At 41.4% G+C, this 20,882-nt stretch overlaps 1 protein-coding gene across 1 annotated transcript in view; it reads right to left on the reverse strand.

The window, feature by feature from the left end:
• Positions 1-20,882, reverse strand: part of CPS1 (carbamoyl-phosphate synthase 1) — a 107,317-nt gene that overhangs the window by 12,301 nt on the left and 74,134 nt on the right. The window contains exons 26-33 of the mRNA XM_052793356.1: positions 16,304-16,498; positions 15,671-15,738; positions 13,318-13,393; positions 10,199-10,276; positions 8,472-8,579; positions 6,551-6,640; positions 4,956-5,126; positions 2,342-2,416 (exon numbers count right to left, since the gene is read on the reverse strand). Coding sequence (XP_052649316.1) covers positions 2,342-2,416; positions 4,956-5,126; positions 6,551-6,640; positions 8,472-8,579; positions 10,199-10,276; positions 13,318-13,393; positions 15,671-15,738; positions 16,304-16,498 — 861 coding nt within the window. The remainder of the gene's footprint in view (positions 1-2,341; positions 2,417-4,955; positions 5,127-6,550; positions 6,641-8,471; positions 8,580-10,198; positions 10,277-13,317; positions 13,394-15,670; positions 15,739-16,303; positions 16,499-20,882) is intronic.

Genomic DNA, 20,882 nt, shown 5'->3' on the forward strand with positions numbered 1-20,882 from the left:
AGCAGTTCTCCATCATTCAGAACTGCCTGTGGAGCATAGTTGCTTAGAGACTGCCATACAGTAATGATCTTCTGAGAGAACTAAACTGTGTTCCTTACCAAAATTTGGAATTCTGATGACAAAAAGAAGAATGCATGAGCTTTTGTGAAAGTTGAAAAAGAAAAAAAAAAACAAACCCTCATTTTTTCTGTCCACCTCCACACTTGTTGAAAAACAGTCAGAAGCGGAAACTGTCACAGATTTTTCTCTCTGAAATAACAAATCTACACACATATACGGATGGGATAAAGGGGCTGATTGAGAATTGCTCTCCCGTTTTCCTCTTACGGTCCTTCCTATCACAGAGTGAGCCCTCACATTCATGGTCTCACTGTTATCATGGTGAGCAGAAACCAGTATTTTACGTAAGAAGAAGAACAAATGATTTGCCGGATCCTCTGAAGTAAAAAAAGAACAAACAACCAAACAAAAAACTTACAAGGGAAGGGATAAAAAAATCATGACAACTAGTATTTCAGCTTTTCTCTAAAAACTCATCCTTGAGTGTTCAGTCTGTTTTACAGTGTATCTGGCTAAGGAGGTACATATGTGCTGGACTTTCTAGGGTGGTGGATAGCCCCCTGCCTCATAGGCTTGGACCAGGGGTTTCCAGCCTGCCAGGAGAGGTTTATCACTATGGCATGGTCAAAACAGCCACAATACTCAAAGGGACCCCCAGCACTGTGTCTTCTACTGTTGTGGGAACCATGACTTCCAGCGAAATACGTCTCTGCCAGACAGATGTGACAAATCCAAGCCCAAATCAAGCTGTGTGTGTGAAAAACGTCTTTGAGGAATAACTGAGCATTTTACCCAAAGTAAGTTATTAACCTTACTTCACTCATAAGAAAGACTTTCATAACTGTCACATTTTATGGCGTTTGTGAATATGGATCTTTCCAAGTCATAAAAGTTAATAATCCCTCCTTTATGACCGAGGTAATCTCTAACTCCATATAAAGCTCAGAAAAATAATTCTTGCCCTTAGTTACATTTTTATTCCTTTTTTTCTCTTGCTGGGGGGGGGGGCGGGGATACAGACAGTGTCTGTGTAGTCAATTTTTTTCTGAAAATAAAGAAGTCATGGAAGTCACTTGGCTTTTTTCTGCCCATTAACTACACCGAAAGGAAATCTTCTGCAATACTGATTTCCCACATATTATGAGGAGCAAAATAAAGTAATTCTGGAGAGATGCAGGAGACTTAAGGCTGTTCTTACCTTTTATCTGGGTATAGAGCTTTTTCATACTAAAATGATGTCTTTCCTAGTGAAAACAGCTCATGTAGACATACCCAAACTCATATCAAATGGAGCAGCCCAGGCTCTGCCACCTGCCTAGCTATGGTAGAGCTGAGTTAAGCGTAATCTAATTGCCTCAGTATTTAACCACTTCCCAAGTGAGTTTTCTAGCCCAGAATAAGTTTCTTGCTACCGCAACTCTTTTCTAGAAGTAACAGCAAGCAAGTTTAAAGATAGCTTGGGTATAGCTATAGAAGCTATTGACAGCTCAGCAATAACTCATAAGCAAGCCTCTTTGTTCTAGATGAGTTAACATCTCTTCAGATGATGTAGATGGAAACCTGTACCCCTTGAGGGGTGAGGGGTCCAATCAGTGCTGAGCCTACGCAGGAGCAGCTTTGTGCCTTCATAGTGTGCCAAGTGTATACCAGAGACACATTTCAGAAGCACCTCACAGCCCTGTTGTAGAAAGAGTGGGTAAAGTAGCCCAGTCTCCCCCTCATCCTACTGACAGTCAATACTGCAGCCATCTCATTTTATTCACTCTTTATCACCTTTTGCACCTTGGGACATGCCTTGATGGTTACCAGGCAACAACAAAAATATCACCACCCATATCTGTTGCCTTTAAATAACTAGCACGTTCCAAGACCAAATACTCATGACCTGGAGTCTCAATATTACTGTTCTGGCATGTGTCGATGGGGGGGTTTGAAAGCCATAAGCACTTGTCTGTCTAGAAGCAGGTGATTCATAAAACAGACTGACACACCGAGAATCTCCCAGAACCCAACAGCTCTCAGATAAACTCATTTCAGGCTGTCACACCAACCAGGTCCAACTCAGGGAGCTGACATGCAGGTAAAGAGGGACATCCAGTGGCTGAATAAACTGGGTTTTCCAGGACAATATGTTTTTACAGCTAAGAAAGATGTTTTCAATTTTCTGAAGAAGCTACAGATGCCATCATGATTCAGGCAGTAATAAGATCACTTTCAAAGATTCATGATGTTTAAAGGCAACTTGTTTTAAAAAAAAAATAATAGCAAATCTAAAAGATACCTCCCCAGTAGAGGCCATTTCACATCGGAGAACAGGGTCAGCATCTCTCAGCCGGGCCCAAGAAAACATTGGGGCCTGGTGAAAGCAAGAGGAGGGAGGGAGAAAGAATGAAAATTTAATGGATCATTTAAAAAAACCAAACATCCAGCTACACTTGGAAGTGACAGAAAGAGACAGACATGAATTAATCCAAAAAAAGCACTGGTCAAGGCTGATAAGCAGAGGAGTACTTGGCAAATGAGTTCCCCCAGCATCCTGATGATGGACTGGAACAAATAAACATGTTTTCATCAATAAATCATCATTCTAACTCTTGCAGTCCTGCTCATGTTCTCATGGCAGATTTCTAATCTGTGCTAGCCCACCATCACCATCATTTTTAGGACACATTTTAAAACAGAATGACTGTGAAGCATCTACTTAATGAAACAAGGAGAGATACTATCTGAAGCCAGTCAGTTTTTCTGAGAAAACTGTTCTCCAACAGAAAGTTTTCATTCACAGGAATCAAACCATTCCACAAGAATGCACTCCTTTGGTGTAAACCAGATGGAACTTTGCAAATGATTTTCATATTTTCCCTCTCCCTCCCCAAAGTACACACCTGTAATTTGACCTTAAAAAAAAAAAGGGGGCGGGGGGGGGAGAAAGAAACTCTCTGTTAAAGAGCCTACGAACACGTGGCAAACATGGAACAAATTTTCTGCTAAGGAATAATTTTATTTTCTATAGGGCTTCTCTATATCTTAAACTACTAATGGCATTTTCATAAAGACAGCATCCTTGCTGCTTAAAAATGAATCTACTTTTAAACCCGAAGACATAATTCTGTTCTTGAAAGTCTTTGAGGGTAACACTACAGACAAGACAGCTGCTGTTTCATGACACCTAACAATGACCAACTAAAACGTGACAGCAGAAATTCATTGCGAAAGGTTTCTCAAAAAATGTAACATACCTTCATGACTTTTAGATCAGTTTTGCTTCTTCTATAATTAAAGAGAAAATTTTTACAGTGGCCAACTCTACAGTCTCAAGCTGAGATACGGCAGTCAAGGTGGATTATTTTTAATGCACACATTGTCTTGAAAGGTAACAAGCAACAAAGCCTTCCATCAGCTCCCTAACTTTTGTCTACCATGAACATGAAAATGCATCAGCAGGAGCAGACTCTGGTACTGCAAATAAATCCTATTTAAAACTTAGCCAGTCATGCTCTATCCAGGATTTAATCTTGGTCAGCCATGATACATACTTGCTGAGTGACGCAAACATGGCAAGACAATATTTCAGTCACTAAAGCTATAATGGTGGGACTCCAAATCCACAAAGGAGTAGCTATGTTGAGAAAGAAGAAAAGAGTTTCATATTCTCTTTTCAGAGCATTTAAGAACTGCTGGAGAAACAAAATCCCATTTCCATGCAAATATTCCTGGCAATAAAAACATAAGAGGACACAAAATATGATGCATGAATAACGAGAACCAGGTTTAACGGGAATATTTTTCAAAGCTTAGCATTTCCAAAAGTATTAGCAGGTTATTATATTTGACAAATCCACACAGAACACAAGCAGTATAAAAGGCTTTGTAGTGAGATTTTCAAGAATATAGTTGGTTTTCTGCACTGTAGCCAGCATTCCCAGGAGAGACAAAACTCTTGACAGTTTAGCTAACAACAGTGCAGAAGTCCCAGGTCTAAATAATAGAAATTTATAAAAATAAATAAGACCTTCAAAAATAAAAAAAAGTCTCACATTAGAACTTCAGATAATGCCTACCTATGGCATCAAAGTAAAATGTAAAGCTACTTCTAGACTGACTGGCTTGCCAATAACCTGAGGTGGCTTGGGCCACAGATTTGACTTGCATTTTAATAGGTCTGAACATTTTATTAGTAGAAAGATGGTAGGTGTTTTCCGTTTCCTCAATTTTCACTTGATGTGGAAGCTATTAAAGCTTGAAAGTTTCTGTATAAACAATTCTCATTATCCACTGTATTTTCTGCACTGCTGTTCTAGACTTTTATGATTAGGAACTTCAATTAATTTTTTTTCTTCCACTAAGCATTCAAAAATATCTACAGTACACGTTGGTATCTTGGGTGCTATATAAGCTTAGTAATTATGAAAAGTAAAATCTTGGCCCCAATGAAATCAAAGGATCCAAGACTTTCACCCCCATTTTAACTGGTGGTGCATATAAAGGGGATTCCATGCATTCAACAGCCCATATTCCCAATCCTGAAGATAAAATGTGGGGGGCACTTAAAACACAAATTTGTACATGTTCACACTTACATTAGGTAGTATTATGAAATAGCCTGAACTTCAGTATTCAATTCTGCAAGTGCATATTTACTATGCAGTTCATAAACATGATTAAGAGTAGGTTAGAAGTTAGAAATAAAGTAAGACTGATTTAGTTAATAATCACTGGATAACCTTCCTTTGATTTTTCTCTAAAATTCCTAACATATATTATCTTGACAGAAACTACAAAAGGACAATTTGGCCTTTGGCCAATAAGTAAATTGTTCTCTCTGGGCATTGCCTATTAATACGCTAGGTGCTAGCTCTGTTGTGGGTTTTTTGGTGTTCTTTTGGAAACCATACCTTAATCCCAACATATCTGGATGGAATAATGGGATGTTCCAGTGTGGGGAGGGTTGACTCATTAAACTCTTTTCCAATCATTACTTTTGTGGCCACATCAATGAAGTCCACACCCAGAGTCTTTGATACAAAAGGGAAGGAGCGTGAAGCCCGCAAGTTGCACTCTATCACCTGATGGGATTAAAAAGGAGAAACACCAGGGTCAGGGACTGTGCAGTGAAGAAGTAGATTGATTCATGTTTCTGGAAATCAGTCCTTACTCCTCTTGGAAGAGATGCTCTTCAGATTGCCAAATAAGAGACACAGAAATTGTGCTCAGTATTACAAACAACGAGGGATGGGTAGGGCCCAGCTTGAGATACAAGGAACCTGATGTTCTGCAATTCAGTTTCATCTCTATTGTCTGAAAATTAGAACTGAGAGTAATCCAGAGTTCACTTCGGAAAACTCGTACTATACCCTAAATGTGCAAGAGGCATGGAAGCTTATGCACAGGCACTAGGTACAATCTTTAGAAGCCCACCTTGTTCTTTTTCCATGGTAATGGCACTTCATGAACAACTGGGCTATCCTTACAGACTTTGCTCATCTACACGCAGAATTCATTCAGTGACCCAAGCAAAAAACAAAGAAGTTCTGCATCTTGCTGAGAAACACAGCATGGAGTTCATTAGCAAGGGAGGAGTTGCTGTAAGTGAGAATGAAGGGGGAGTGAAGGGGGGCAAGAACAGGTAAGTTAAGACAGAATGGAATAGGGTGGTTTATCCAGAGGAAAGGCAAGCACAGCTGAAGGAAAGCAAGGAAGGAAAAACTCCATTCTGTCCCTCTCTGGAGTATCTGAATAACTACGTGTGAAACAGAAGAAAGGTGAAGAACACTAAGTACATTTTTCTCAACTAATAACCCAAGCAGGATCTTTCACCAATAATGCATGTCTTCTATACCACGTGAGGTTTTCTTTCCATTCACTGCTTCCTCAGTCATACTCTGCTCACATTCCTCTGACCTTCTTCCATTAGCAACAAAAAGCCAACTGTTCCCCATAAAGGGTCAGACATCTGCTGTACTTCTGTTACTGATAGCTACTAGGACCACACTATTTAGATAACCATCTTAATGGCTTATATTAAAGGCTTAAACACTTAAATTGTCTTGTTTTTCTTTCCAATGCCTTGGAAGGTTTATTTTAATGATCGAAATAGCTAAAGATGAGAGAGGATATTGGAGATCTAAAAGCAATGATAATCAGTTCATAGGATGAGGCGTAGGTCCCAGTGCTGTCCATCATATTCAGAACTGATAATTTTGGGAAGGACAGCAGCCCACAGCAAAACAAAGCTAGTGCTGACACACAATGCAACCAGACTCACTTCACCCTCAGTGAGAAGGCAGGGGAGGATGTTCTCTCCCACATAGACAGGGATAGCTGCGTGACCAAGGGTTGGCACAGGTGAGCCACATGTCATCAGACAAGGCAGGTTAGAAACCCACAGCTGCTACTGCCACAGATTTTCCATGGCAGGGACCACTGGAACTATGCACCTAACTATCCAAAGCAGAGCTTGACTTCCTCCAACAGTCACAAGAGCTCTTACCAGCACATCGTTGCCTCGCACCAAGAACTGAATGTTGAATGGACCAGAGATAGCAAAGGCATTTGCAATCTTTTTTGTAGCAGCTTTTACCTATAAAAATAAATAAATAAATAAATAAAGTAAAAATGTGTGTATACATAATAAATAAATAAATCCCACAAAATAGACAGCATCATGGCAATAAATCATCTCACATGTGGATTCCTTTAAATGTCGCATCTATCTCTCTGCCCTAGCATATTTTTTTCTCTGTACCCTCATTTTGGCAATAGCATTATCTTTCAGAAGCAAACATGCTTAATTTGCCTGGTAACCTAGAGAGCAAAGTGCCATTTGATGGCAGAAGTAAAAATCAGCTTTGTGTGTATGTGAGAAAGCAGGGGAAGGGAGGAGAAAGAGAGAGAATAAAACCTTGCCCTGCCTGTAGCAATTCCTACACTGCACACTGGAGCCTTTGTACCATTCTTGGTGAAATAATGAACAATGATGTTTTGCCATTTGAGTTTAACTACTCAGTTTTACAAGTGTCCCAAAAGTCTTTCACCAACATGTCTGTCCCATCACAGATCGGTGGGAGGCATCTCAGCAGATACACTCTGGAACAAACTGGGAGAAAACACTGTGGTCTTATTTTCTAGGTTTGTCAAGAAATCAGGTGCCATTTCAGTACAAGCATTTGAACAGCTTTGCTCCAGGAGATGACTATTTTCAGAAACAAGGCCTTGGACATTGTCGTGGTTTAACCCCAGCCAGCAACTAAACACCACGCAGCCGCTCACTCACTCCCCCCCACCCAGTGGGATGGGGGAGAAAATCGGGAAAAGAAGCAAAACCCGTGGGTTGAGATAAGAACGGTTTAATAGAACAGAAAAGAAGAAACTAATAATGATAATGATAACACTAATAAAATGACAACAGCAATAATGAAAGGATTGGAATGTACAAATGATACGCAGTGCAATTGCTCACCACCCGCCGACCGACACCCAGCCAGTCCCCCGAGTGGCGAATCCCTGCCCCCCACTTCCCCGTTTCTGTACTGGATGGGACGTCACATGGTATGGAATACACCATTGGCCAGTTTGGGTCAGGTGCCCTGGCTGTGTCCTGTGCCAACTTCTTGTGCCCCTCCAGCTTTCTCACTGGCTGGGCATGAGAAGCTGAAAAATCCTTGACTTTAGTCTAAACACTACTGAGCAACAACTGAAAACATCAGTGTTATCAACATTCTTCGCTCTGAACTCAAAACATAGCACTGTACCAGCTACTAGGAAGACAGTTAACTCTATCCCAGCTGAAACCAGGACAGACATTCTTGTAAACTGAGTTGGAGCACAGACCATTGCATTACAGCTCTTGCTAGCTTCCAAGCAAACCCTTAACAGGATGGCATCACAGGGGACGGCACATTTCATTTAGAAAATGAATTTTGACAACTAACTGTTTATCACTAGGTTTATTCTTGAAAGGGGAAAAAGGCACAATTAGGTGAGGTTCATTCATCCTGATATCCCTTCTGGAAAAGCAGGCAGCTAGAAAGTCATACACCTGATCTAATCATTTAAGGATTGCGGGAGAAAAGGAAGTGGAGAGTGAACCATGGCATATATAAGAATTAGACGATCCTCTACTGCTATGGAAGCTGGTTCTAAACCAATGAAACAAAAAAATTCAATGGGTCTGAAGGTGTATACATCTACTGCTTAAATTAATAGGATACAGTTCAGATGATCCTATGTACAGTGTAGCCAGTCACAGGGGGCACAATGACATCCCACACTTGCACATATCATACTGGCCTTTAAAAAAAACATTGGTGATTTGATTTCTTCATTGGTGATTGAGTTCTCCCAAGCAAAGGGGGAAAGCAGATTCAAACTTTTACTTTCTTTTCTCTTTTCAGTGCTAGTGCAACACCTACCTTCTCCAAGGCTCCCTGGCTAATAGTCTGTGTGGGTAACACGAGGGTGGCATCTCCAGAGTGAACGCCTGCATCCTCCACATGCTCTGAAATAGCATGTGAAATAACCTGCATACAGTAACAAGAAAGCAGTTTGTCACCTCACCCTCTCTCATGAACTGTTCCCCCATCTCCAGTCCAGCACAGTCTCCTGAACAGAGCTGCACCCAAAAGAGGATATAGACAGAGGGGAAAAAGAAAAAAAAAAGGGGGAATTTCCCAAGATTTGGGGGACTATAGGCCTGAAGCGGACACAACACATATGAACAAGGGGATCATGTTAGTGTCTTTCATACTGTGGTTAAGCAAACTGTGAACATGATAAAACCTACCACAGTCTGGAGATCCTAAGGCTTCCTTCCTCTCTCTAACACACATTGACTCAGAAGGTAAAAGCTAATTGGGCTTTAAACCAGCTCTCTAAGTTCTGTTTGCCATGAACACAAAATAGTTGTCATTCCCCACTAGAAACAAGTATGGACTAACATCATTTATATATTCCCACTCACCCACCCCACCCCTTGCACTCTTTTGCCATGTTTTATTCATGGAGAAAAGCAAGCAGAGGAAATTCAGGCCTAAGGACTTGTCGTGGTTTAACCCCAGCCAGCAACTAAGCACCACGCAGCCGCTCACCCGCTCCCACCTCACCCAGTGGGATGGGGGAGAAAAATCGGGAAGAGAAGTAAAACTCGTGGGTTGAGATAAGAACGGTTTAATAGAACAGAAAAGAAGAAACTAATAATGATGATGATACCACTAATAAAATGACAACAGCAATAATAAAAGGATTGGAATGTACAAATGATGCGCAGTGCAATTGCTCACCACCCGCCGATCGACACCCAGCCAGTCCCCGAGCGGCCCTCCCCCGCCCCCACTCCCCCCATATACACTAGATGTGACATCACATGGTATGGAATACCCTGTTGGCCAGTTTGGGTCTGCTGCCCTGGCTGTGTCCCGTCCCAACTTCTTGTCCCCCTCCAGCTTTCTCGCTGGCTGGGCTTGAGAAGCTGAAAAATCCTTGACTTTAGTCTAAACACTACTTAGCAACAACTGAAAACATCAGTGTGTTATTAACATTCTCTGCATACTGAACTCAAAACACAGCACTGTACCAGCTACTAGGAAGACAATTAACCCTATCCCAGCTGAAACCAGGACAGGATTTAAACTGAATGAATTGCATCAAGGCACACTACTTCAATACCAAAAAAGTGATCTTGCCTGCTGTTTAAAAATGAAGACTAAACCCAGAATATTTCTGTTAAATGAGAAGTTTGTGATTTTTTTGTGAGAACTGCCTTTGATTAGTAATGAAACGCAAGGTGACATTGTAATAATAAAACAACTGTGGTAATATTGTAACACACGCTGATACAATTCTGTGGAAAGTAATTTGTGAAGCCAGTGATTTGCAAATTCAGTAAAAATTATATTCTAAAGGATTCATTCACACAGTTAAGCAATGCTTAAAAAAATAACTATTTAGATGTATACAATAAGGTAGGTTGAGCTTTTCAAGCACAATGTTTTTGAACCTAAGATGAATTCATCTTTTCTTGTTTCTCTACTCTTCTCAGCATGAATCCATGGCTGTATAGTAAATCATTCAAACCACACATTTTTGCAAATCTCTGATCCTGAAAAACAAGTTTAATATTAAAGAAAAGCACAGTTCTTACTCTTCCTGCCCTGGCTACAGCATCCATTTCCACCTCACGGGCATCTTCAATAAATTTTGTGAGTACCACAGGGTGATCCTGTCATCAAGGCAAGATAAGAGAAGAAAGTTTTTACTTGAGAGTATTTGGACACCATCCAAGCAGTCCACTATTCGTCACTAGAAAACCTCTGGAAGCAGAATCTCACAAGACCAATCTACTAATATCCTTATTTCCACAATAAGTGAACTTTGCAAAGAAATAATGGAGGGAAACTTGGTGTGATTTCCCCAAAGCCACTGATGCGTTAGTTTGCATCCTCCATAACATCATCATGACAGGCAAATTTGAGGCAAAACCACAAAGAGCTTTTAAGGGAGATCATGGCAAAAAAGAAGATAGTGGGACACGCGCATGGATCCAATGACCTCTGATCCTGTGTCCCAAAGATGGTCCTTACCTCCAGGATCTTCAATTCTCCCTCCCTCTGAGCCTCCCAGCCACCTCACTGGACATACTGCTTCACAAAGTAATTGATTCTTGGCATACTTAATGACTTTGTACAGTGGCTGTTCGCTGTTTTAAAGAGTCATATATTTTAGGCAACTGATCCACTCCTTTCTCATTTCTCTGCTTGGTTTCCTAAGTCTCCCAGGGAGAAGTTGCCACTAATTATAGCTCACCAGGAACGGCCTGCCCTTGACTCAATACATTCCCTGGTATACATTGTTTTCCTTCCTCTTCTTCCTGCCTACCTCTGGGATGCTAGCACATGCTTCCCACTCTCCTCTAATACTTTCTCCTTCCAGCCACCTGCTCCAACAGACAGTTAAAAATCTAATCCACATTCTTCCTGGCCAGCTTTATGTCTCAACATTTTACCTGTCCCATCCACTATTAACTGCCTGTTATTTATTAGAGAATAAAACGGAATAAATGACAGTCTGTGCATGCTCAAAAGGCTCCTCTTGAAAAAATATAAAGCAACTCCAAAAGTTACAAGACACAATTTCTTACATTTATCAGTGCAAGGGTAAATTCACAGGCAAGGACAATGCTGCAGACTACGCTGTTTCATAAATTTAGTGGCTTGTGTCCTGTAACTTTCTGTCTTGCTGCAGTTTTTCACCAGAAGGTTTTATATGTGCATACAACCTTGTTTACTCCAATCTGTCTCAACTCGCACAAGAAGTTTTGAACATTATTGACAACATAAATGCCATAATGACACAACACCATAACAGCAAAGTAGCTAAAACAACAGAACACTGGTTAGGCACTTTATCTAGAGATGCTCTGTTGGATGGAGCAGAACTAGCTAAGGCTTTGTAACCAGAAAAATGAAGCCTATGTCCCACAAAGATGCTCATGTTCAATTGTGTGCTCACTACTAATATTGCTAGCTTCTGTGGAACCACTCACAGGCCACAAAGGCTTGACGAGACTAAAAAAACCTCCCTAATTTAGAAGCAGAATACAGTACTTTTGTTCTAGTTTGCTTTTTGCTAGTTTAGCTTCAACTATACTACAGCTTCTGTCAATATAAAATACTGGATGAAGAAAGAAGTCTTCCCTTAGCAGTCTGACTACACTAGCAAAAATTTAGCACATAAATCTAGCTTAAGTCTCTGCAGGATCAGGGTCAGAGCACCCAAAGACTCATGGTGCTAGGTGTTTTGAGAGGCTAAGCACTGCTAAGAATCTGGTTTCTACCACAGGTTGACCCTGAGAATTAGTTATATAATTCCTTCTGATGGAAGTAACAGTGGTACTCTCCCACTTCCAAAAATCCCTTTAAAGTTGTTCAAAGATGATAATAAGTGGTCTGTTTGCCTCCTTCAGGATATTATTACTTTGCAAGGTATCTCCTTTTCATTCCATCTTTTCTTGCTGACACTAAACTTCCATCACTTGCCTCATACACTTATAGTTTTGTTCTTGTTCAAGCTTTAACCACCTAAGAAATCCCCTGAGTAAGCAGCAATATGTCTGGCTTCCATAGCCAGTTGTGTTTTCAGAGAGTTCCTCTTTGACTTACTTATTTTTAACTCCAAGATTCCTGTGACAGTAGTGTTTATGGTGCTACAGTACTGTTCTGAACAGTGACCATTCAAAAAAAAAAGGGGGGGAAAAACCCTCAGAAGAAAACAGACCAAAATGTGAGGCCAAACTCAGAGACTGTTGAAGGGTCAGACTTTGAATTCTGTATGTTCTTCATTCAACCTCAATCGTTTAACTTTCTCCTCCTCCTATATTCTCATCTCTCTAAACATCCCTTGTACAATAACACTGATAGAAGGTATAGAAGAAATTCAGGCTTTGAGTTGTTTATGATGTTCTGAAGCATTCATGTCTTTGGGAAATTGCTTCAGATTTTTCTTTTCTAAATTTCAACATACTAGACAAAATCTTTCCCTTTGCTAGAAAAAGACACTTTAAAAAATCCCCAAATTAGCTTTTGAAAAATATTTAAAATGGAACCAGAACTTTCATCTTCTGCACTACATACTCTGCAGATCAATAATCCCACTGGATTAACAGTAAGCAGGCAGCAGTCCTACTTTTACGTCAGAGGAAAATGGTACATGGTTTGGAGAGTTAAATGTCACAGCAAAATCTTGCAAATGTTCCTGCATTTAAAAGGGTAAAAAAAAAAAAAAAATTAAAAAAAAAGGTCACTGGTGAGAGAGAAGATGCCAGGATGAAGTTTTAAGTTGTTCAAAGAAGCCAGGCCAAACAGTTCAGAAATTGAGGGAAAGATGCTATCAGTTCTATGCTGCTTGGCATAACCTCCTACTAGCAAGCTTGGATGGAGTAGGAAGGGTCCCAGTCCACTAGCCCACATCTACTTATGTAATTAACTGCTCAGAAATGGATGCCTGGGTACAACGGCTAACTGCCATCCCCACTCAATGCAGGCATCCCAATGGTATCAGTAAGGACGCTCGCACAGGCTCCCATGGTCTGCCTGTTAGGGAACAAACTGAGAAGTCAAACTCTAATTTCACTGGCTGCTCCCCAAACAAGGAAAAGAGTTAGGAAGACACAGTACAGAAACAGAGAGATGGAAAACATAGTAGAGGTGAAACAAATACAGCAAACACAAAAAGAAAAAGCAGTAGCAGCACGAAGCCTGGTACCTGAGAGACTCTGGTAGCTTCTGCTAAGAACTTCTTCATTTCCTCTTCAGTGAACACTACGTTCATTGCAGACCCACTGTGAGAATGGCAAAGAAAAGAAAACAGGTCAGCTTCCCTTGTGACTGCAAGGGAGATATCAGAATGTTAGACACCACAGCACAGGGTTGCCAACTACCTTGTATGACAGACTAGCCAAGCAAGCTGCTGACTCAAGCCACTTTCTCCACTCTTGACTGAAAGAAAGGCAGAGCTTGTACCTAATGAACCTCCATTATACTTCCCAGAGAAAATAGGTGACCTCCAGAACCATAACAAAGAATCAAATAAAGAAATGCCGTTGTGTAGCCTTAGCACTGCTGCCAAATCCCCTTTCTGACCCAAGCCTTTAAAGCTCCCCCTAAGCTGGAGAAGATGGCTAGTCAGCTGGACAGCCCCACTAAGGACCCAGACTTTCACCCTATGTGCAGGTTAGCTGTGAGGTCAGGATGAAACAGATGCTTTGCTCACTTTATCCCAATTGCTCATCAGTGACAGATGAAGCGAGGAATTCACAGGCCACTGGTGATGGTTGCTACAGTGTAAATGCAGATGCAAAGGGGCTGTTCTTTGCTGGCCGTTTCACTGTGCCCCTCCCCTAATGTCTTAGTCCTTAAGGGAGAGGCACAGCAGATACAGACACCATATCTGAAACCTACTTTGAAATGTAGCTGTCAGTAATATCAGAGAGGGGGATCTGGGAGAACATGAGTCAAGAGTCAGTGATTTGGGTCCCTTTTAAAGACAAGAATGTTTTAAAAAAGATGTTGCATTGGTTATTTCTACCATTGATGCTCAGCTTCCCCTTTGCTTTGGTGGGCAAGCCCACAGAGGCTGTGGGGAAAAGTGGAGGAAGGATCTATCCCACAAAGTCAGTCACTTTAGCCTGAGATAAATAGACACAAGTACTTAGGTGATTATACTTACCAGACTACCTCTTCAGCTGATGTAAATCAATAGAGTTCAATTAAATCCTTGGACCTATGTCAGTAGCACCACTGAGGAGGTGAGCTGGTGCACACAGTACATAACTGGTGGGGAAATGCATTTAGTTTTCCAAGGCAACTGGCAAATATTAAAGGCCGTATCTGTTCAAAGGATGAAGAAGTCTAGCTGTGGACCTGCTGCTGTTCTGCAAATAGAGGCCAGACAGTGTGCTGTGCTAGGGCTTTTCACTTTCTATTTCCTCAAGCTTTACATCTCCAGTTTCATCCTTCTCCCTGAAGTCCCCCTAACCTGCACAAATACCCTTTGGCAAATACTTACATGGAAAGGGCCTATACTGAAATTAATATGGATGGAAACAACAGGCTAAAAGAAGCGTTCCCTAAAAATCTGGAGAATTACATCAGGAGTAGTTTCTAACTCATGCTCCTGATCTGAGTGCTGGTTTTGAGCTTTGCTTTGCAACCCCACTGCAAGCTTCAGAAATTGGATAGAAAAGTCACATTCAGCAGTCTCTTCTAAAGGATATTTCCTTGAGGGATGAACATACAAGAAATCCTTCTCCTTTTCTTCTTTTTAAATAAAAAGTTTGGGGTTTTTTTCTCCCCTGAAATTGAATATTGCGCCTCTTCATTTTGATACGTGTCTCTTTCATATAAAAAGGATTCTGTCTCCAATTTATTTTCACTTGTAAACTGTGCCCAGCAAACTGCCTCTCTGTGCCTAGTCGTCCAGCTATGAAGAAACTCCTTGCAGAGAAGAGTGATCATTCAGAACGAGTGAATTTGCTGTATATATGTGCTGGTGTAACTTCTTAAAAAAGTCTAGCTGTTGGAAATGCGTGGCTTTGTACAATGTGTATTTAAAGAGAAGCAGCTGCCACAGTGTAGGGACATAAAACATGCCTGTAAGCAGAGAAGCTTGGCAAATAAGAAGCTGAATTCAAAAGATGCACTGTCATTTTCTGAAAACAGATGCCAACTCCAATAAATGGCCTCAGCATGTTCCCTTCTGCTTTTCCTGGTGGCAAACAATCTTCTGGCTTAATTGTACAGGTAGTAGTCTCAGGAACCTTAAGGATATCCCAGATGGTTCATGGGTTTGGCCTTGAGATATGAAAAAGGTAATGCAGCTAAACAGACATTCTTATGATTATGTTCTACCTTTGATCTCTGCCTGATGGACATAAGGGATCCATTGGCTTCCTTTATTGTTTTGAGCAGCTGTCCCACCTGTTAAGATGGACAGCTTTATGCCACATGCACCTATCATAGCCTTTTCCACACATCCCTTGAAACTACTCTCCCTCGTCTCAAAGAGGCTTTTGTAGTTCATACCCCCAACTTGTTGAGCTCTGATGGTTGAGCCTTACCTCAGAACATAGGAAGGTCTCAGCAAACATGGGTAACTCATGGAGCTTGCAAATTCAACTGCATCCCTCTAAAGAAAGGGAGGAAAAACATGCTGTGAACAAGAAAATATTTTAAAGTCATACCAAAAGTTCAACTGCATTTGCATTTTACTAGCCATTAAGACTGGGGAGGAGGGGAAAGTCAGGGACTACAGCCTGGACTGAACGTAATACACGACTTCTTGGTTCCAGAGTTGTCATCTTCAGACCTTCCCTGTCTATAGAGCTTCACCAGGAAAAAAGAGCAGTGCCAACACATCTCTATTCCTTTGCAATCTCCACCTGCTAGAATAGTTTTCAAGGCCAGCAGGATAAATCAGAGTAGCCTGACAGCGGTGCTAACTTCTGCTGGGTATATACCCCATATTGTGTAAAGGTGATTTAAAGACACTTCCCTTCCAGTTTCCATCTCACTCCCAGTGATGCTATAGCATCACTTTACAGGGATCAAAAAGTTCTTCAACATCAGCAGTAAAAAAACTGTTAAATGTCTTTGGAATCTTGAAATGTATCAGTAAGTCGGTCCCCCCTGCGCAGGTGTTAGTAACAACTCCCATCGGCTTCATCGTTTCCCAGATGCACATCCCAACTTACCAGTGTGCTGACTGCCTTCCAGGGAGCCTGGGCCACATGCAGCTCATCCAGAACAGCTGAGAATATGGAGCGATCTTCCGCCTGGTCAATCTGCAAAGGATTTGTGCCAAGGATCTTCACTCCACTCTGGTGCAGTGGCATTGCCAAGTTATTCGGAATCTGCCCGCCTACAGAAATAATGCAACCACTGCATCCCTGTTGACAGACAGAAAGGAGCACAGTCACGTCCAGAGTTAGCTTAACATTAAGAGCTATTATAACTAGGAATCCAATATTTAGATTACATCATTTTTCAGGTTGCTATGAGCAAAGGCAGATCATAATTGTCCTGATTCAGAGGCACCCAGGCTGTAAAGTGTGATTCAGAGCATGTAGCCTCTCTAAAACAGCAATATCCTCCTTGACATCACTCAAAAACCAGCAGTAACTTGAGGTCAAATTCCCCAGGAAACCACAGAAATCTGCAGTGTTCACATGCCTTTTGACATCAAGCCAAAATTTTATAACTTCTGCTAGAACCAGACTGTTACCTTGTTTTCGTGCCATGTTTAGGTGCTTCTGCTTTCCCAGTGAGGATAAGCACTGAGCTGACACATCCTCCCTTGCTTTGCAGAGGAAGGGCGCTGCGCTATGAAAATGTGATGCCCCACAACGAAGGTCAAAACTCCTCTTGGTGGGGTCAGGTTTCCCTCCTGTGTTCTCCTGCACGTGTGAACATAGGGACCATCACTTCAACTGAGCCCACTCCCACCCCCCTGCTGGGACCTTTGGACCCAATAGCATGAACAAACAAGATGGTTTAGGTCCCCTTTCTTTCTCAGTCCAGCTCTTTTGAGAAGAACAGCCTCTCCCATGCACACAGTCAGAGGCTTCCAGTGTAGAAGACATTCATGCAAACTCTTTTTTACTACAGAGTTGCAAGACAGTAACCTCCAGCAGAGAGGCAATGGGAAACAACTGAAATTTTTTTTTCCTGCCAGCACTGTTATTTGCTAAGCAAACAACCCTTCCTAGACCCAGAAGCCAGTCTTTAAGGAGTGCTCATTTCTGACGCCTTGCTGGCCGGTACAAAGCAAAGCAGAGTCTAGTTCAACAGAGCCCAGTCCATCAGACAGCCTGTGGTGGTGAATTACTCTGGATACACTTAGCCCTTTATTTTAATTCACCCTCGTTATTCCTGACTAGGTCCTCATTTCTGGTAGCGCACTCAACAGTAACATGTACTTCAGCCAAACTGTCGTTTATGCTCATTTCTATGCAGGTTATTTGCAAGGACCTCAATTCCAGAAGCAGGTGAGGCAGGACAGGTGGCACAGCATCCTCCAGCCACAATGGCACATTTCATGTCTGTCACCAGGCAACCACAACATTTTAAGTGAGGAAGTAATAAACGGCAAATAACAAGAGACAGGTGAGCTTGCTTGCAAACACACATCCTTCTTCAAGTGCAAATATGGGCATTTTTTTTACATAGAACCCCTAATGCTTTCAAGTACAAGCTAGTCTGGTGTGAAAATTTTCAATACTAAAAAAAGGCCTTAGAGTACCTGCAACAATTATGAGGACATGAATTATGTTTAGATTGTGTAATAATTGAGGATAATTAAATAATGGGCACTTTACTTCCAAATTAAAGCTAGTAAAACTTTGCCCAAAGGAGAATCAGGCCCACAGTACAGCTGCAGTGAAGGGCTTTTTTGAACTAAATGTGTTTTACACCATTTTACCCACCTCTAACAAACAAGAAACATAAATCAAGTGATCCATGGTTTGGCTCTATCTTTTAGAGTATCAATGTTCTTTTAATTAACAAGTGTGTTTTTCCTGAAGAAGGTTAGCCCCACTGGCCTTCCTGAAAGAGGAACTTCTTAATGAGGGATTTAAAGGGATTTATAGTGGCATATCTGTAAGCTGCAAGCAGGATGGACTAGAAGTGACTGAGAAAAAACAGATGATAAATGCCAGTACAAACCCTGCTCAACTTTAATGTGGTTAATTTCCTACTATAATAAAAAGCCACTAAAAAAGTCTGGCATTTAAGCAGCAGTTATTATCCCAAGGTCTACAAGATTATTATTTGCTGATAATATACAGTGCTGGAGATAATTTTTTTTTCCTTTTTCACCAAGCAGTCACTTATGGGATGACATGCTGCTGATGGCCAACAGCAACTATCTGAAAGAGCTTAGGACAGAGAGCGAAAAATGCCTCATTAGTAAAGGGTGGAGCAAGGACAGAGGCTGTTTTGTGCCCACATGGGGCTGTCTCATGACATTGGAGCTCACCATCTCCAACACAGAAGAAAAATCTGTTCCTTACTGCTTCCAGACCCATCTAAAACACAGTACTTATCTCTAGTCCCTGGACCCCTTATCAGCCCACGTGGACAAGAACCAGACCGTGAATAAAGCAAACCCCTTCTTGCAGCTTGCAGTGGTTCCTGTTTGATAATAAGTCAACCTAGCTTTGCTGCCAAGGTCAACCAACAGCTTAATCTATCGTCAACATATTTGAAGTGCAAATGTCCCGGGTAACTGCTTCTCTTTGGCTGCTGTTTATTCCTTCCTTTAAAACAATTCTAGTCACGGAGCCTCTAAAATCCAAATAATGCCTGCATCAAAGTTGGGATGACATTAAGGACTCCAGCCCCAAGGAGATGGAGGACATGGCTTGTTCAAGCTGATAGCAGAGAATCATATACTCATTTTTACTCAAAAAGAACCATAAATTAAGACCCAGCTGCTGCTTCCTTCTTCCTTTAAAATTCTGCTGTTATTTCCCAAAGCATGCTCTCACCCAAAGAGCAGCCCACTGCCCTGCTAGGGAACAAGACTGCTCCACTGAGATATGTGGGCAGACAGAACTGGACCCCACTGCATATCACTTTGTCATCAGCCATATTTTAATTATAAAGAAAATGAGTAACATCCTTGCCATTAGATATCTTTAAAATATACGCTATACATAATCTAGTGAAAGAAGCCTAGAGAGAATTATTTTCCCGTTTATAACAAAAATCACTCTTTTTATTACTACCTTGCTTTTATGTCATTAGTAATAGAGTTGGGTTTTCTTTTTCCCTGACTTTGAAAACAAATTAGACCATTAAAATTGTACCTAAGAGCCTCCTTTAGTTTTATGAATTGTTTCAGAATGATCTTAGAAACTGAAAAAGAATCAGAAGAGGCCCTCAAGCAGATAGATATTAAAATAAAAAGGGAACATCTTCTCTGGAAACAAAAAGCCAATAAAACTGAGGGAAGGAATTTTTTTTTTTTTTTTAAATTATTGTCCTCATAGACTACCACCTAACTTTGCACATTCACAGTAAATTAAACTTCTCTCCAAAGCACGGCTCTGTTGTGCAGAGCTCAGTCTCCGGTGAGTCAGAGCAGCTGTGAATGTCAACTGGAGAGGGAGAGGTAAAAGGGGACACAAGGGAGAGAAGCTGAGTACATCCCTGGAATAGGACTGTGCGAAGCTGTGCACAGCTCTTGGTAGGTAAGTTCCAGCCCCTTCAGTCTTATTGGTAACCTCACTCCTCAATGTAGCCTAATTTGTCCAATCAGAAAAACTGGGACAAGTAAGTGCACCTATTTATTTGAGCTTAATAGTTGCTCAAAGTTTGCTGCTAATCCTAACAACGTTTAGGGAGTTGATGTATCATCTCTACTGAGGGCAAAGGGTTGCGTCCATTGCTTGCTGATGGTTTTACCTATGGTTTGTCAACGATCCAGGACTTTTCAGAGTATTTGCCATTGGTCATAGTACATTGGAACACTAGAGGAGGCTAATGAGCAAGAGAGTTTAAAAGATCAGTCTGAAATCATGGCACTATTCATGCTTTGTATATGAAGCTGGGAGAGATGGTTATCTGCAGGATTGGTGAGGAATCTCAGAATCAGATCCTGAATTTTTAACTTGATCGTTTCCTTAGGGACTGAATTCCAACTGCATTTGCCTGAGGAAGTATTCTGTTAACAGGATATTAGCATTTTGCTCACTCATTTTTTAAAAAGTGACATATAGCAAATAATATATTTTAGACTACACTCTGCTGGAGGTCTGGAGTCTGTCACCAGGTCTGCCTATGTCCTTTTGCATGACTCTGTGCAGTCTCCTCAGAGACTCCGTTTCCCTACTTGCAAATTAGTCATAATGATACCATTCCCTTTTGTCACTTAAGTGTTCTAAAACAGTTGAGCATTTATTATTCATCTTGGGATTTATTAGACAGCACAACCCTAACTTTGGATGTTTAGGCTCAGACCCTGATGGCTTTAACACCTCCAGAGCAAAAAACAAATTGGTTGTTTTAATACCCAAGTCAGAGTAGCAGAATCCTCTGCAAACTCCCAGCATCTCTCTTCTCCCCCCTTTTTACTCCCACCACCTCAGCTAGCTCCTGCTGCCTTCTCCCTGCCCTCTCTCCTCTCACGATCACGATTTTTGGTTTACTTCACAAGCAGGACAGGCTAAAAACATGCCCAGAAGCACAGTCCAGCTGATGAGCATGGCTGGCTGAGCTGGGAAAATTGCCAACAGAGTATCCTTCCCCTTCAGCTTTGCGTACCACAGG

Source organism: Harpia harpyja, chromosome 7 (assembly GCF_026419915.1).
Source record: "Harpia harpyja isolate bHarHar1 chromosome 7, bHarHar1 primary haplotype, whole genome shotgun sequence".
Taxonomy (NCBI): domain Eukaryota; kingdom Metazoa; phylum Chordata; class Aves; order Accipitriformes; family Accipitridae; genus Harpia; species Harpia harpyja.